The following is a 19,074-nucleotide window of genomic DNA, read 5'->3' as shown; positions in this document are numbered from 1 at the left end:
TAATGTGGGACAGGTTCAGAGGACGGTGGGAACTGAGGCCAATGATCTCTGACACAGTAATCTGCCTCTGAACCCTCTGTTCTTAGTTGAAGCCTTAAACTCAATCACAGCAAGACTGCAAACACCAAAGCAACTTGTATTTAAATAAATGGTCTTCTGCTGCTGTAGCCCATCCACTTCAAGGTTTGACGTGCCGTGCATTCAGAGATGCTTTTCTGCACACCACTGTTGTAACGTGTGGTAATTTGAGCTACTGTCACCTTTCCTGTCGGCTTGAACCAGTCTGGTCACTCTCCTCTGACTTCTCTCGTTAACAAGGTGTTTTTACCCACAGAACTGCTACTCACTGGATTTTTTTTTAGGTTTTTCACCCCATTCCCTGTAAACTCTAGAGACTTGTGCATGAAAATCCCAGATCAGCAGTTCCTGAGATACTCAAACCACCCCGCCTGGCACCAACAATCATTCCATGGTCAAAGTCACTTAGATCACACTTCTTCCCCATTCTGATCCTTGCTGTGAACAACTACTGAACCTTCTGACCATGTCTGCATGTTTTTATGCATTGAGTTGCTGCCACATGGCTGGCTGATTGGATTTTTGCGTTAACAAGCAGGTGCACAGGTGTGTCTAGTGAAGTGGCCACTGATTGTATTTGAAACACTGAAAGTGTCAAAATGCTTCACACTGCTGTGGTAAATTTTATTTTATCTTCAGTGTAATACTGGTTTATAATCTAGTTTTAATCCATATTTACATCTGTGAAGGAAACAATGCACCATTCAGTGAACACAGACCACTAACAGCAGAGCCACTATTCACAAAAAGCATACAGCCAATGCCTGGTTACTGAGTATAGATGAAGCCCCTCTCCTGGACACAACCTTCCTTCACCAGGCGGTAACCTGAGAGGACAAGGAATGGGAGCAGATTTCAACACCAGCGATCCTTCCAGACGGCGCCAATGTTAATCTTTCTCTTACGAAAACTTGGTCCGAACTCTCTGGCTTTACTTCAGAGCCACGGGTAGCTGGCTGAGAGAGAGGAGAACAGAACGCATCCGGGACACATCTTTGGATGGCTTGCTGGTCTTCGAGTTCAAATCGCACAGGTGTAGGACACGTTCCCAGTCTGAGCCAGAGCCAATTTCCTGGACGTCACCTGCTGCTGTGTCTTCTGTCCTAATAGGGTGTGAAAGGACAACTATTTAATTCCTGCTATCTGTTTTGAAATGCTATTTGTGCTCTCTTAAAATAGTTCTCCCTGCTTTCTTTCTGAATGACAATGAAGGGTGATGTTCGTGAAACCCCAAACTCTCCCTGTAATTCCATTTGCTCAACCCTGGAAACCTCCGTTAATTCTCCACTGCTGTGGCCCTGTGTCCTTCACAGGTTGCTCTTGGTCCTCCAGCAGCTCAGGTAACTCTTTACAGCCGATTAACCTCCTGCCATCACAAATGGACCTTCAATTAATCCCATTTCCCAGCTCTTGCTGGTCGCAGGCCCTCACGTGCCCGACCACTTTTTCCAACCAGATGTTCAGGCTGCAAGTTCTCCACCCTTACTTCATGGTGAGAAATAGTTTATTTATCTCAACTCCTTTCCACTTTTCTACTAGCTGTTCAGGTCCCTGCCTCGGTTTACTGAGTATTCACTGCTGAGACCTCACTGTTCATCCTGTCAAGGCATCTCATAATTTCATACACAATCCCTCTGTCCCTGAAGCAAACATTCAGAGCCTTGACGGCACAACCCTAGCGAGGGACACTGGAGACTGAGGATGCTGGAAGCTGGAGCAACGCACAATCTGCTGGAGGGACTCCGTGATCAGGGAGTACCTGAGGATGCTGGAGCAACACACAATTTGCAGGAGGGACTCCGTGATCAGGGAGTACCTGTGGATGTGGAAGCTGGAGCAACACACAATCTGGTGGAGGGATTCCGTGATCAGGGAGTACCTGAGGATGCTGGAGCAACACACAATCTGCAGGAGGGACTCCGTGATCAGGAAGTACCTGTGGATGTGGAAGGTGGAGCAACACACAATCTGCAGGAGGGATTCCGTGATCAGGGAGGACCTGAGGATGCTGGAGCAACACACAATCTGCAGGAAAGACTCTATGATAAGGGAGTACCTGAGGATGCTGGAAGGTGGAGTAACACACAACCTGCAGGAGGGATTCCATGATCAGGGAGTACCTGAGGATGCTGGAGCAACACACAATCTGCAGGAGGGATTCCGTGATCAGGGAGTACCTAAGGATACTGGAGCAACACACAATCTGCAGGAGGGACTCCGTGATCAGGGAGTACCTGTGGATGTGGAAGGTGGAGCAACACAAAATCTGCAGGAGGGATTCCGTGATCAGGGAGGACCTGAGGATGCTGGAGCAACACACAATCTGCAGGAGGGATTCCGTGATCAGGGAGTACCTGAGGATGTGGAAGCTGGAGCAACACACAATCTGCAGGAAAGACTCTATGATAAGGGAGTACCTGAGGATGCTGGAAGGTGGAGTAACACACAACCTGCAGGAGGGATTCCGTGATCAGGGAGTACCTAAGGATACTGGAGCAACACACAATCTGCAGGAGGGACTCCGTGATCAGGGAGTACCTGTGGATGTGGAAGGTGGAGCAACACACAATCTGCAGGAGGGATTCCGTGATCAGGAAGGACCTGAGGATGCTGGAGCAACACACAATCTGCAGGAGGGATTCCGTGATCAGGGAGGACCTGAGGATGCTGGAGCAACACACAATCTGCAGGAGGGATTCCGTGATCAGGGAGTACCTGTGGATGTGGAAGCTGGAGCAACACACAATCTGCAGGAGGGATTCCGTGATCAGGGAGTACCTGAGGATGCTGGAGCAACACACAATCTGCAGGAGGGATTCCGTGATCAGGGAGTACCTGTGGATGTGGAAGCTGGAGCAACACACAATCTGCAGGAGGGATTCCGTGATCAGGGAGGACCTGAGGATGTGGAAGCTGGAGCAACACACAATCTGCAGGAAAGACTCTATGATAAGGGAGTACCTGAGGATGCTGGAAGGTGGAGTAACACACAATCTGCAGGAGGGATTCCGTGATCAGGGAGTACCTGTGGATGTGGAAGGTGGGGGTGGATGTGGAGTTTGACGTTTCAGGTCGCAACCCTGTACCTGTCCTGATGAAGGATTTCAACCCCATGTGTTGCCCGTCCCTTTGCCTTCACAGATGCTGCCTGTCACATTAAGACCTGACCTGGGCCCAGTACAATGATGCAGTTGTGACGGCGGCACACCAGGGCTCTACTTTGTTAGGTTTGGTATGTCACAAAGACCCCAGTAAAATTCTATAGATGTACAGTGGAGAGCATCCTGGCTGGCTGCATCACAGCCTGGCATGGAGGCTTCAATACACAGGACTATAATGTGCTGCAGAGGGCTGCAGATTTAGTTAGTTCCATCTTCGGCTCAGCCTCCCCCACCACTGAGGACACCTCAAGAGGCAGTGCAGCAAGCATCCATCATTAAAGACCCTCACCATCCAGAACACACCCTCTTCTCATTGATATCACTATAGAGAAAGCACAGGAGCCTGAAGACACACCCTCAGTGTTTTATAAAAAGCTTCTTTTTGCATCAGATTTCTGAATGGCCTTAGAACCCACCTCACTAATTTGTTCTTGTTTTACACTCCTTACTTTTTTTTATATATTTCTAAACAACTCCTAGTAATTTTTTATTATGTATTGTTCTGTACTGTTTCTGCAAAACAGCAAATCTCACATCTTTCAGTGATAATAAACTCGATTCTGATTTCCCTCAAGTAGCTCTGACCACACACTCCTCTTTAAGATCAAATTCCCTGCATATTTCTCCTCTCATTGTCAGTCTGATAATCAATCCTGAATCTATGAATCCTAATTTTGTTTAATAACTTTTGCACGTTGGTAATTAAAAAAAAATCCAAACACAATACTCACAAGTCCTTCCCAACTGTTGACATCCCAGGCTGACTACCTTTTCACTCACAGCATCTTTCTTGGGCAGTGGGAGTTCTCATACTAACCCCCACTTCACGGGACCGTCCTAGGATCTGGAGAGGGATTTATCCAGCTCACTGTTTTAACCCCTCAGTTGAAGATCAGGTCCAGGGGTTTGTTACCCTCAGCTTAGTCAATTTTCAGTATGTTTTCACACTGATTTTGTCAAATTACTCATTTTCACTTCCAGAACTTTTCATAATTTCACATTGTTTTGTTTATTTTCCCCTATGAAGATGGTGGTAAGATAGTTATTTTCCATTTTCTACCTTTCCTTATAATTTCTCCCATATCTTTCGAGTGGATTACACAGACCCTTTCCCAATTCTAGCACCTCAACCTCCAGTCCTGTGTGGAGCTTGGATTTCTACCTTTGACCAAATGCATTTCCGGTTTTCTATTACAGCCTAAACGCATGCGGATTGGTGGGTTAATCGGCTGCAGTTTACTGCCCCCTGTGTGTGGGTGAAGGATGGGATCTGGCTGGAGTTGAGGAAATGTGGGGAGAGAAAATGGGATTAGGGTAAACATGAACTTGATGGTCAGCATTGATTCAGTGGGCTGAAGGGCCTGTATCCATGCTCTATGATTTTTTTGAGACCGCGGCTGATCAGAGTACCAGACCAAACATCTTTCTTCTCCCCAGTAGTCTCAGTCTAGAGGCTTGGAGCTTCAAATAGATGTAGGTCTTTCTGCACTCTGATGCCAGCAGTTTACAGCAGCCAGTTATTCCACTGACATCTCTGGGAAGTGGGAGAAAACAGGAGCACATTGGGAGGAACCCATGGGTCACAGGGAAAACATACAAACTCCACACCATAACACTGCAGGTCAGGATCGAACCCGGACTCCAGAGTCATGAGGCTTTACTGGGTGCATCACCTGCCACTAGGATACAGACAGGCCAGGACTGCACACCTTAGCCAGTGTAACCCAGACACAGCTTGGTGTTGAGGACAGGATGCAATGTCTGGGAATTTGTCCCTGTGGCAGAGGGAGTACTTACCTCCAATGCCTGTGTATGTTGTGATCTGTAGATAACAGAAGTGTACTCATTACTGAAAGGTTCTGTCAACTGCCTGACCAGGCACTACATCCTACTCTAAATCTGCTCCCGGAACACAGAGCAGCTGCAGTCCGCTGCAACCTTGCTGAGCCCATCCCAGTCTGCAGGAGTGATGAATCACACCACTCTACTGTTGAACAGGGTGTGGAGGAAATGTTCTTGCAATAATACTCCATGTACACAAATTGTCATACACCAGCATTTCACATGGTAGCTACTTCCCTCTATGAGCTCACGACCCAGGAACGAAGTTCAGAAACAGATGGGTGTTGTTGGAGGGAGGATTCTGTTTCTGGGCTGCTCTTCCAGCTATAGAGCTCAATACAGTGTGAACAAGGGAGAAGAGTTCACTTAACTGTTGTAGGTTGTAGCAGTGTTGCTTGATGTTTGTGCTTCACCACATGTTGGAAAGAAAAAAAACATGTGTTACAAACTGGACAATGTACTGAATCACCAATGAGCAGCAGACTGCACCAGGACTCTGCAATAAATAAAATCAATGATTATGTCAAACGATTTCATTGGAAATTAAAACTCACAGAGATGGAGCCAGATTGCCAATGCTCTTTCAATGGACTCTATGTTGTTGAGTTAAATCCCATCCAGTCTCTTGACTGTTACATTTGCAACCATCGAACCATAGAACGCTACAGCACAGTAGCCCTCCATGTTGTGCCGACCCATATAATCCTTAAAAAAAGTACTAAACCCACACTACCCCATAACCCTCCATTTTTCTTTCATCCATGTGCCTGTCCAAGAGGTTCTTAAATACCCCTAATGTTTTAGCCTCCACCACCATCCCTGGCAAGTTATTTCAGGCACTCACAACCCTCTGTGTAAAAAACTTACCCCTGATGTCTCCCCTAAACTTCCCTCCCTTAATTTTGTACATATGCCCTCTTGTGTTTGCTATTGGTGCCCTGGGAAACAGGTACTGACTATCCACCCTATCTATCTATGCCTCTATAATCTTATAGACCTCTATCAAGTCCCCCCTCATTCTTCTACACTCCAAACAGAAATGTCCCAGCTCTGCTAACCTTGCTTCATAACCTTAACAGCAAACCCCCAATAGTCCAAATCAGTTTAGTAAGTTGTCACTCTAGATCTTCCACACATCTACTACCCAATATCTGACAGCAATGTCAGAATATACCGTACAGAATCCTTTCCCAGACCACCTGAGACAAATGAGATTGCAGTCAGTTTGATGAGAGATTGTAGATGATGTTTTAGCCCTTCAATCCCATGCCCTCCCCGTTCCTCTACTGCAATTAAACACCAATGATGGAAGAGGTATGACAATTATTTACACATTTCAACACAACTGGAGGCCAAGAAGGCTCAGTAATGGCTCTACTTCCTCAGGAGACTAAAGAAATTCATCATGTCCCCTTTGACTCTGATTTTTACTGATGCACAGTAGAATGCATTCTGACTGGATGTATAATGGCTTGGTGCAGGAACTCACACAAAATGTTGGAGGAACTCAGCAGGCCAGACAGCTGTGGAAAACGAGTACAGTCGAGGTTTCAGGCTGAGACCCTTTGGCAGGACCAGTCCTTTAGATGTTGCCTGGCCTGCTGAGTTCCTCCAGTGTTTTGTGTGTGTTGTTTGGACATCCAGCATCTGCAGATGTTCTCCCGTTGGTGCAGGAACTGCTCTGCACATGACCACAAACAACTGCAGAGAGTTATGGACGCCGCTCAGCCAATCACAGGAACCAGCTTCCAGTCTATGGACTCTGTCTGTACCTCCCACTACCTCAGTATGGCAGACAGCAAAAATCAAACCCACCCTGGTCATCCTCCCTTCTCCCTTCACCCGTGCAAAGTCCGAAAGCACGACACCAGGCTCATGGACAGCTTCTATCCCAGAGTGTTATTTGAACTGGCCTCTTGGCCTCATAGTCTACCTCATTAACATTTTGCACTTCGTTCTTCCTCTGTACGGTTTCAGTAGCTTTTACGCTTTATTCCGCATTGTTATTGTTTTGCTGCTTCTAGCGCAGTGCACTGTGTAATAATTTAATCTGTGAACGTGGTATGCAAGACAAGCTTTTCACTGTATTTTAGTACAAATGACAATAATAAGCCAATACCATTCGGCCCATTGGGCCAATGCTGATTCCTGGGGTGCAATCCCACCAGACCCATTCCCCCTTTCCTTATTTGTCCATACATCTGCAGCTAATGCACTCCCATAATTCCCCTTTAATTTCTTACCCATTTAAACGTGGTGCAAGCTACACTGGCCAATTAACCTACTGACCCACGAGTCCATGAGATGTGAAAGGAAACCAGAAAATCCCACAAGGTCACAGGGAGAATGTGCAAACTCCACACAGACAGCGCTGGAGGTCAGCATTGATACAAGGCCTCTGGAAACGTGGAGTGGTGGCATAAACTCTTGTATTTTCAGGCACATTGTTGATAACATTCGGAAGGGTGATTTTATCAGTGCGTGGGATTTTTAAGAGTTCGTGATTCTGGCTGTAATTAGTCTCAATATACAAACACCTTTTCACAGCAAAACTGTTAACACCATAAACCCACAGGAATTATCTCTGAGATTTAGCCAGTTGTTACAGATTACAATCTCATATCTCCACTCGTCATTTCTCGCTTTGGAGCCTGGACCCGCAGCTCTAGAGTTCACAATCTACTTTACCGTGACTCTTGCACCTTATTACCATAAGACATAGGAACAGAATTAGGCCATTTGGCCCATCGAGTCAGCTCCACCATTCAATCATGACTGATTTTTTAAAATCTTCTCCTCAACCCCTGTTCCTGGCCTTCTCCCCGTAACCTTTGATGTCATGTTCAATCAAGAACCTATCAATCTCTGCCTTAAATACGCCCAACAACCTGGCCTCCACAGCTGCACGTGGCAACAAATTCCACAAATTCACTACCCTTTGGCTAAAGAAGTTTCTCTGCACCTCTGTTTTGAAAGGGCGCCCCCTCTATCCTGAGGCTGTGCCCTCTTGTCCTCTCCTACCATGGGAAACATCTGTTTCACATCTACTCTGTCTCGGCCTTTCAACATTTGAAAAGCTTCAATAAGATCCCCCCTCATCCTTCTGAATTCCAGTGAGTATAGATCCAGAGCCATCAAAGGTTCCTTGTATGATAACCCTTTCATTCCCGGAATCATCCTTGTGAACCTCCCCTGAACCCTCTCCAATGCCAGCACATCTTTTCTAAGATGAGGGGCCCAAAACTGTTCACAATACTCAAAATGAGGCCTCGCTAGTGCCTTATAAAGTGTCGGCATCACATCCTTGCTCTTGTATTTTAGACCTCTTGAAATGAATGCTATCATGGTATTTGCCTTCTTCACCACCAACTCAACCTGCAAGTTAACCCTTAGGGTGTTCAGCACAAGGACTCCAAAGTCTCTCCGCATCTCAGATTCCTGGATTTTCTCCCTGTTTAGAAAAATAGTCCACACATTTACAAATGTTTGTATTTCTACTACCAAAGTGCATGACCATTCATTTTCCAACATTGTATTTCATTTGCCACTTTCTTATCCATTCTCCTAATCTGTCTAAGTCCTTCTGCAGCCCTCCTGTTTCCTCAACACTACCTGCCCCATCACCAATCTTCGTACCATCGACAAACCTGGCAATAAAGCCATCTATTCCTGTGGTGAACCTCATATACCTGTCTAGACACGCCCCCCCCCACTGACTGCTCCTGTGGCTCCTCCCCCAGACCCTGATATAAAGGCGATTGGGGCCTGAGCCCTGCCTCTCAGTCTCCAGGATGTAGCATGGTGGTCAATTGCTGCTTGTTCTTTCTTCCAGTCAATGAAAGCCGATATCTCGCCTCACGTCTCAGAGAGTTATTGATGGTGCATCAATTCCATCATCTAAATCATTGATCTACAGCATAAAAAGAAGCGGTCCCAACATCGACCCCTGCAGAACACAACTAGTCACTGGCAGCCAACTAGCAAAGGATCCTTTAATTCCCATTTGCTGTCTCCTACCAATCAGCCAATGCTCTAACCATGTTAGTAACTCTCCTGTAATACCATGGGCTCTTAACTTGGTCAGCAGCCTCCTGTATGGCACCTTATCAAAGGCCTTCTGAAAGTCCAAATATACAACATTCCTTACATCTACTTTATCTATCCTACTTGTAATCTCCTCAAAGAATTCCAACAGGTTTGTCAGGCAGGACTTTCCCTGAAGGAAACCATGCTGACTTTGTCCTATCTTGTCCTGTGTCACCAAGTGCTCCATCATCTTATCCTTAACAATTGACTCCAACATCTTCCCAACCACTGAGGTCAGGCTAACTGGTCTATAATTTCCTTTCTGCTGTCTCCCACCTTTCTTAAAGAGTGACACTTGCAATTTCCAGTCCTCCAGAACCATCCCTGAATCCAATGGTTCCTGAAAGATCATTGCTTATGTCACCACAATCTCTACCGCTACCTCTTTCAGAACCCTAGGGTGCAGTTCCTCTGGTCTAGGTGACTTATGTACCTTTAAGTCTTTACCTAACCTGGCCTCGTCTGCAACTGCAGCACTATATCTGGCATTCTGTTACTACCTTGACATACTTATGTTGTGAAATGAAGTGAGTGGATAGCATGCAAAGCCAAGTTTTTCCTCATGAAGGGGCATGGCTGGAAATGGTATCTCTTTATTTCTTTCCATAGATGCTGCCCGACTTCCAGCATTTTGTTTGTGTTTCACTGTACTTAGCTATGTGACAATATTAAATCAATCAGTTAACCAAACAAGTCTGGACAAAACCTTTCCACCTGCCTCTCCCAGTTCTTCCTTTTAGTTTAATAATTTCCCAGACTTTTCAATAAAGTAATTAAGTGACTGTTGAGGGGAATGTCACAATCCAGGCATAATCTCTGAAGAAGTTGGCAGAGTTTGTCTTGAAATGTTGGTTATAATCAATATCTGTGAGAGTCTGAGAGGAGTTTATTTGTCATATATGCCAGGAGAGCACTAGATCCTTTGTTTAAAATCCACACAGGTTTATTGATGCAATTAAGCAGATGATGTTCTGTGTTTTTGGGCCACGGGTCCTGGAGCCCCTTGGACAGAAAAACAGTTAAAAGCAAACAGGTCCAGGAGCTGCTAAACAGGTTGGAAACAGACAGTGACTAAGTCAGTGGATTGAGACCATTTCTGTCCTCCAGCTGGGAGGATGGTCTCAGCAAGCAGCTGAACTTGTGTCGCATTGTGTGAATCGGAGCAGAATGCGGCCCTCAACCCAGCAAGATGGCCCTCAGCTTAAGAAGATCGCAACTGATCAGATTGTAGTCACTGCTCCATGTTCCTGTCTCGGTCCATGTGGACAGAACGGCTTAAGTTATAATGAGAGATTGGATAGGCTCGGTCTGCTTTCCCTGGAGAGCAGGAGTTTGAAATGTATTTAAAATCATCAGAGGCATAGTTTGGGCAGATAGTCAGTCTGTTTCCCGTTGTAGGCGAGTCTAAACCTAGAATGCATACGTTTAAGGTGAGAGGGAGGAAGTTTAAAGGGGATCTGAGGGGTAGACTTTTCACACAAAGAGTAGTTGGTATCTGGAATAAGCTGCCAAGGGAGGTGGAGGAGGCACGAACAGCAAGAACATTGAAGAGGGAGGTCCTTGAATGAGCATGGCATTTAGGATACGGAATTCAGCAGGTTTCAAATGTCAGAGAAATGTATACGATATACATCCTGAATTAATACAGCCAAGTAGATTTGGTATAGACAGGAAGACACACAGTGAGTCAAGGGACCTGTGACCACCATCAGGGAGGAGGTACAGGAGTCCAAAAACCCACATTCAACAATTCAGGAATAGCTTCTTCCCCTCCACCGTCAGAGTTTTGAATGGTCCGTGAACCCATATCACTCTTATTGTTCCTTCTTACTTGCACTGTTTAGTTATCTTTGTAACATATAGTAAATTGACAACTTTGCACTGTACTGCTGCTGCAAAACCACAAATTTCATATCATCCTGTCAGTGATAATAAATCAAATTCTGTTTCTGTGCTATACATCTCAATGACCCGAACCTTTCCCCTCCTTGTTTATCAACTATTGACCCATTTCTGCCCTATTCAAAGACCTTGCTTCCAGTGGCTTTGAGGAAGGGAGTTCCAAAGATCCCACAGGAGGACGTGTGTCTCTGTGCACGTGCAAATTTCTAAACAATTACTTCTAATGTTAGATTCACCTGCAAGAAGAAACATCCTCTCCACACTCCACCAATCTAGTTCCCCTTCTCTCTTCTAAACTCCAATAGATACAGACTTAGCCTGTCCAACCTTACTTCATAAGACAACCCAACTATTCCAGGTGTTAGTGCAATAAATCTTCACTAAATTGCTTCCAATGCATTAAGATCTTTTCTTACACATGACGACCAATGCAATCTAACAATAACCTTCCATAGCTTTCCTACTATCCTAGAGTGTTAGCAATACTTGTCAATCTAGGCACTGTTTAATCCATTTTTAAGATATGCTAAAAAGAGAAGAATGCGTCACTGTATCTACAATAACAAAAAATTATAGAAAAACAAAACCTACAGATGCTGGAAATCCAAAATTAAAACTGAGAGTGCTGGCAACATTGAGCAGCACTGGTTCTCATAAAGGGTCATAGACCTCATTCATTAACAATCCAGCTCTCTCCACAGATGCTGCCTTATCTGCCCAGAATCTTCTGAATTTATTTTATATTTCCAGAATCTGTAGTATTTTGCTTATGAACATCTTCAGGAAGGATTTGAAAGAATAGAAAAGAGAAATATTGAAAGGCAACATACACATAGCCAATGACATCGGCGAACGGTTGTTTGTAGAAAGCTTCATCTAGAATCCTTGGGGATGAAGATGTCAGTTGTGTGGTCCATGGATCAGCAGTAGAGAGAAGAAAGTAAAACAGGTGTAAGAACTCAGACAAAGCAACAGGACAAATCACATCACTGAATTCTCAGAGAGAGCTTGAGGACGTGGAGGCCAGAGAGAAGGGCAAGGAATGAAGGGTGGGCATCTGTTCTGCTGACCTTCCACATCATCTGGGGTCTGCCCTCTGACTGTAGAGAAGGAGCAGAGGGAATGAAGTGGCCACCCACCCACTTTCTTCAGCGATGCAAGCCTTGGGACTTTCTGTCAACCTTCACACTTACACCCAGTGGAAGCTTCAGCAGCACGAGATGTTAATTTCCTCTCAGGCAGCCTTTAACCAAACAGTTTCCACACAAGAACAAGATGAAAAGAAGGAGCCTGTTGTGGCATTCAGCAAGAGCATGACCAACCTTTTACCTCAGTGCCACTTAAAGTCATAGAGTCATACTATGTGAAAACAGGCCCTTTGGCTCATCTGCTCCATGATGACCATGATTCCCATCTAAGCTACTCTCACTTACCTATGTTTGGCCCATATCCCTCTAAACCTTTCCTTTCTATGTATCTAGTCCTAAAGTCTTTTAAATGTGTTTATATACCTGTCCTCTGGCAGCTCATTTCGTATACTAACCACAGTTTGAGTGGAAAGGTTGCCCCTCAGGTTTCTGCTAAATCCCTCCCCTCTCGCCTTAAAACTATTCCTACTAGTTCTTGTGGAATAAAAACTGTGTGCATTCACCCCTTCTATTCCTCTCATGATTTTATACACCTCCATAAGATCACCACTCATTCTGTGACACTCCGGTGAAAAGTGATGGGTATTTCCATTGTATATCCTCCTCTTTCCAATGTAGATGCCAAGACTGGGGACATTACTCAAGCCAGAAGTCAGAGGCCCAGTGTCTGAGAGTCTGCGACTGTGGGTCCAGACCCAATGTCTGCACGTTTGAGCGTCCAGAGGAAGCCTGCCTGGGGTTAGAGGTGTGTGTGTGGAATGGAGCTTGTTTTATTGTTGCCTTGTTTTGTCACTGTTGTTGATGCTTGTGTTGTTCTACTGAAAGTTGTGGCTATGTTATATTGGTGCTGGAAATGTGCAGTGTCCCCAGCACTTCCTTTCGTTGTGTTGGTTGTTAATTGAAACGACACACTTCACTGTGTACTTTGATGTACACATAATAAATAAGCGAATCTGCATCTGAAAAGAATTCCCAACCTGTTGAACCTCTCTTTATAACTTAGTCTCCTGAGTTCTGGCAACATCCTCATAAATCCCCTCCACACCCTTTCCAGTTTAACGGCAATTTTCCCATAGCAGGGGGCTGAAAATTACATACATGACTGTATTCCAAATGAGGCCTTACCAGCATCTAATACAATTGCAACATAACATCCCGACTTCTCTACTCAGTGCCCAACCTTCTTCACTACCTTTCAGGAAATCATACACAAGTTCCTAGGTCCTTCTGATCAACACTTCCCAGAACCCTGCACTGTGAAAGTCCTACCCTCATCCATCTTCCAAACATGCAACACTTCACGCTTATTTGAATTAAAATCCATTTGCCAGTCCTCAGTCCTCTTGCCCAGCCGATCAAGATAATTTTCATCTTCACTTTCTTTCTTGCACTCATCCCTCAGAGTCTACCTTAGGGTAGAAGCAGTTCTCACCTCTGTTGCTCCTGGTTGCTGTCAGGTGTCTCTCTATAAGCTGGGAGTACCTAAACTGATGGAAAAAAAGTTAATGCCCCTGGTCACTGTTTGGCCACAACAGGGACCATCTGACTGCAGACTTCTTTCCTTATCCCAGAAAATGGCAGAGCTGGCAGGTTGTTCCACCACAGCATGGAGTCACCCCTGCCTGGTCAGCCTTTTCCTCTCCTTCCATGTAGCTTTATAAAATTTAGCATTCTCAGCCAGATAGTACACACGAACATAAGAAATAGGAGCAGGAGTAGGCCATCAGGAGTAGGCCATCTGTTGAACCTGCTCTGCCATTCAATAAGATCTTGGCTGATCTGGCCATGGACTCATCTCCACCTACCTGCCTTTTCCCTGTAACCCTTAATTCCCCTGCTATGCAAAAATCAACCTGGTCTTAAATATATTTACTGAGGCAGCCTCATTGGGCAGAAAATTCCACAGATTCACCACTCTCTGGGAAAAGCAGCTCCTCCTTATTTCCATCCTAAATCTACTCCCCTGAATCTTGAGGCTACATCTGTGACAAATATATAGTAGCACTTGTTGCAACATCTTTTATTTTCAGCAAACGATTCTTCCCTGATCTGCTCCAATTTTGACACCAGAACTCTAGAAGATGTCTGCTGCAATACCAATATGTGTAAGAGTATATACTTGGAGGATCGTGTGTACAATGTGAGTGGAATGGGCTGCCGGCAACGGTGGTGGAGGCGGATACGAAAGGGTCTTTTAAGAGACTTTTGGTTAGGTTCATGGAGCTTAGAAAAATAGAGGGCTATGGGTAACCCTAGTAATTTCTAAGGTAGGGACATGTTCGGCACAACTTTATGGGCCGAAGGCTTGTATTGTGCTGTAGGTTTTCTATGTTTCTAATGTGGCATGACATTGCTCTGTCAGTCACTGCTGTAAATTCAGTGTTGACTCCCTTCGACAGAGGACGTTTTGATAAAAGATCAACCTTTGTTACTTTGAACAGCAAGTAATCAACAAGTAATGACACAAATTACTTGAGCTGTTTGTGATTTGAAATTTATGAGGATATTGTCAGGAATTGAGTTATGGAGAGGGATTTAGCAGGCTGGGACTTTTTCATTGGAGCTTAGGAAATGTATAAAAATTTACAAGGGCATAGATAGACTCTGTGCTCAGCTTACTCACAGGGTTGGTGGGGGTGTGGGAATCAAGAACCAGAGGATGTAGGTTTAAGAGATTTAATAGGAACTGGAGGGGCAGCTTTTGCACCCAATAAGTGGTCAGTATATGGAATGAGCTGCCAGGGGAAGTGGTTGAGGCAGGTACATTAACAACATTTAAAAGGTATTTGGATATGGGCCAAATGGACCAGTTGGGCCAAAGAGCCTGATACCATGCTGTATGACTCCATGACTCTATTCATTACCAGAGACTTTCACAGTGTAATTCTATGGTGTATGAAGCAGCCAAGAGTAACCACTGCCTGAAGCAAGCTTTTCCTTGATGCATTAAGAAACGGGAGCCTTTCCTTCCAATTTCATTTTTGAAATGGATGATGGTGCAGAGCTGTGGAAACTGTGACTTGTGCTCAGAAGCTCTTCGCATTCCCTGGAAAAATTTGGAATTAAAAATAAAATCCATCTCCACTGACTGATTCCACTTTCCCAGAAACGCCTCTCCATACTGGAAGGGTACAGTCTGCACTCAGAGCTTCTGAGCTGCCAAATGAGTAAGTGCAAACCTGGGGGAGTAGATGTAGGTGTTAGAGAGATTGATGAGGAGAGGATGGAGACACGATGACATAGAAGGAAAGCAGATCTGAAAACTGACATAAATTTGGACTTGTTTTTATGGAAGCTCTGATTCAGAAAAAGTGACACCATCAAATTATAAAGTTTATTCTTAATGCTTCTGTCTTGGTAACAAGGGATGGAAGAAAACAAATTTCAAAGTTCTACTGACTGAGGATTTTGGCTAAAAAATTACCTGAAAACTTACCCTCATTGCCAAGGCTGACTGATAACAAAACAAGTAAAGGGAGCAGAAACGTCAAAATGAGAAAGTTTAAAGAAATGGCAAATATACAGTAAATGTAATGGAATTAAACCTGGATTCTTTCATTTTGACATTTTCCTCTATTAGAATCAATGGATAAATAGAAGAGGAAATAGCGGACAAAGAATCACCAGCTAATTTACTGTACATTGATTCCATTTGATACAGGGCAACTCGTAATCAAAGCTGGTTTCCTGGTTCTGGAGTCAGCACATGGGTGAACATTAGCTGATATTGGTTGAGATACTCTTTGAATGAACAATATAGTAGACTGTATAAAGGAGAGTGGAGATCTGACACTGTCTCCCTCAAAAAGCTACTCAGGCTAGGGATTGTGAGAACTTCAGAACTTGAACTGTTCTTTATTGCGTGCGGCAATTAAAGCCTTATGGACAAGGTGGCTCGTGAAATGGAGATAAAGATCAGTTGTGACCAAACTGAGTGTGGAACAGGCTGAATACCGTTGCTTCTTTATACACTTCATTTGTTTTATCATTAACTTCGAGATTTCATGAGTATAATCGATAAAAAGTTGTCAAGAATTCTCATACAAAAAGCAAGGTTTTCTTGGAACGGTAGGAACCTCCATAAGACTAAGCCTCCTGTGACTACCTGTTATTGGTTTTCATTTCTTCCAGATGCTCCTCCTGTTGTGTGTTCCAGTCTTCCAGCTCTTTCCTAGCCTTCTCTCTCCACTCCAGCTCCGCTTCACGGGAGTTGGCATCTAAGGAATTCAAAGGTAAGAACAATTTCTTATTTCCTTGTAGTGAGATTCCAACCATTCCTGCAGTGACCACACAATGGAGTCCACGGGTTAGAGATTGCACAATGCAGATTAACGTGGCACTGCATGGGAGCTCCTCCTCAGCAACATTCCATTCAACACGCGTCCAGTGCATCATGTGGAACAGAGCAGAGGACTGGGTATATGAGGTGGGGTGGGTGGGTGGGTAGGGAGGGGAAGAGGGGTAATAAGGTGATGGGACCTGGAGCTGAGGTTCAGTATCACTGAGGCGGGACTTATGGTCAGACTCATTGAACTATTTGACCTTAACCACTACAGTTGTAAGTTAACTAACTGCAAAGTATCATTTAAGAAACACAGCAGTAGCTGCATGGAGCAGAGGAATAGTAGGCCTGGAGGTTTATGTGCTGAACACAGGAAATTGGGACTAGCTAGGTGGAGAGTGTGGCCAGAAGGGACTCATTCTATTCAAAGGCCTCTATTCATGCCATATTGACCTGTGACAACCTTTACCACTACTCCTGCCTCCTACAGCTACTTGGAAACCAAGAAGACAGATAGATAGATACGTCATTGATCACAAAGGAAATTACAAGTGCACAGATATACAAATATTATAAGAGAAGTAAGAAAGAATAGAAAATAAGTTATCTGAAACAGTCTAACAAGAGGGGTTCATCACTTCCCCGACTTGGCCAAGGGAAGAATGACCTCATTTAGCACTCTTTGGAGCAGCACAGTTATCTTAATCAATTACTAAAAGCGCTCCTCTGTTCAGCCAAGGTGGCATGCAGAGGGAAAGAAACATTGTCGAGAATTGCCAGGATTTTCCTTAGGGTCCTTTGTTCCACCACAAACTCCAGTGTGTCCAGTTTGACTCCTATAACAGAGCCAGCCTTTCTAATCAGTTTAGTGAGCCTGTTAGCGTCACTCATGTTGATGCCACTGCCCCAGCACACCACTGCACAGAAGATCGTACTGGTGACAACAGACCAGTAGCACATGTGAAGCAGAGGCCTGCACACTCCAAAGGACCTCAATCTCCTCATGAAGTACAGGCAACTCTTGGCTCTTCTTGTACACAGCCTCTGTGTTGGTGCTCCACTCAAGTCTGTCACCAAGTTCCTGTAGGTCCTCACCACATCCACGTCTTCACCATCACTAGTAACAGAGAGGAGTGCAGGCTTAGTCTTCCTGAAGTCCACCACCATTTCCTTTGTCTTACTGATGCTGAGCTGTAGATGATTCAGCTTGCAACATTTGCACCAGAGTCCTGCACTTATCCTCCCATCCTCCTTTATACACCCGATATTGCCGAGTCATCAGAGAATTTCTGCAGATAACACGACTCAGTGTTGTATCTAAGAATCTGCTGGTAAGAGGGTGTTTTGAGTTCCTCACCTTAGTCTGCTGCAGGATGTAGACTGCTAAACCAATCATGAATAATGGAGCAATAAGGCGTAATCTGGCCAATTGTGCCTGTACTGGAGTGATACTGTGCAATCTCTGTCAATAATGGAGCGATAGTGTAATCTGGCCAATTGTGCCTATGCTGGATCTTTGAAAGAGTCATGCATTTAACCCCTTACACTGCTCTTTCCTTTGGGCCTTGCAAGAGATTTCAAATAGAGCAAAATGTTGTAATAATATGTTAGAACTTTATAAAAGACTGAAGTGGCTAACTTCTCTTTGGTCTTAAATCTGATGAAAGCAAACTATAACATCAGAAATTGCTGCAAATCCCAGACAGCAAAGAAAAGGGAAAGAACTCACATTTCACATCAGTGACCCTTTGGTAGGAGGCATGAGATGACTGGTAGACTGAGAAACTTGGTGTGATAGTGTCTAAATTTTAAAGATTTAGGTCATAATTTAAAAGTAATGCATGTCCTGTTAAGACCAACAAAACAACAAAAAAGTCAACTGTGCTTGCTAAGAGAAGTTAAAGATAGTATTAGATCAAAGGAAAAGGCTCATGTTGCCATTCAAAAGGGGGAGTAAAATGGAGTTATCTGGAAATAGAACTGAGATAGGAGAAGCACAGATTGCTAATGTTAAGTTTATTAATACTAGAGAAATTAGAGGGACAACAGGCTGTCAAAGCTTTAAAAGAGAGGGGACAAAACAAGTAAGTGTTATTTCCTAGACTGAGACAGCAGAACTCCAGATAAAGGGTCTGAATCTGAAACATGAACTCTCCATTTCTCTTCAGAGATGCTGCCTGACCTGCTGAGTTCCTCCCGCTGTTAGTTTTTGCTCCACTTTTCAGCATCTGCAGGCTCATATGTTTCTGTCAGTAAATAGGCAGGAGAATGAGAACATGGAAAAGAAATGTTCTCTCTATCTTCATAGAAGATGCAGTAATATTCCTGGAAATAGCGGAGAGTAAGGAGCTGAAACAGTCAAGCATTAGTGAAATAAAGTGGTACAGAGGTTCGGCAAGGAAGCAGGCCTTTTGGCCCATTGAGTTTGTGCTGACCATCAACCAAGCATTTATACCAAGCCTAAATTTATCACATTTTGAAATTCTCCCCACATTCCCATGAATGCCTCCCAGATTCCATCATTCAGCTCCACACTAGGAGCACTAATTTATATTCTTAATCTCAATGGTACTCC

General features: G+C 44.4%; 1 protein-coding gene across 6 annotated transcripts in view; it reads right to left on the bottom strand.

Annotated features, from left to right (window-relative positions):
* Positions 1 to 701: 701 nt before the first annotated feature.
* Positions 702 to 19,074, bottom strand: part of LOC132391851 (clathrin light chain A-like) — a 43,041-nt gene continuing 24,668 nt past the window's right edge. For 5 of the 6 annotated variants that reach the window (XM_059965545.1, XM_059965548.1, XM_059965544.1 and 2 more), the window contains 4 exons: positions 16,323 to 16,434; positions 11,900 to 11,953; positions 5,453 to 5,488; positions 702 to 1,181 (listed from right to left, as the gene is read on the bottom strand). In XM_059965545.1, the coding sequence (XP_059821528.1) occupies positions 1,010 to 1,181; positions 5,453 to 5,488; positions 11,900 to 11,953; positions 16,323 to 16,434 (374 nt within the window). In that variant the 3' untranslated portion in view covers positions 702 to 1,009. The remainder of the gene's footprint in view (positions 1,182 to 5,452; positions 5,489 to 11,899; positions 11,954 to 16,322; positions 16,435 to 19,074) is intronic. The other variant, XM_059965547.1, reaches the window with a different exon arrangement.

Source organism: Hypanus sabinus, chromosome 3, assembly GCF_030144855.1.
Source record: "Hypanus sabinus isolate sHypSab1 chromosome 3, sHypSab1.hap1, whole genome shotgun sequence".
Taxonomy (NCBI): Eukaryota; Metazoa; Chordata; class Chondrichthyes; order Myliobatiformes; family Dasyatidae; genus Hypanus; species Hypanus sabinus.
The sequence above is the reverse complement of the archived record's forward strand: the minus strand, read 5'-3'. Positions and strand labels throughout refer to the sequence as shown.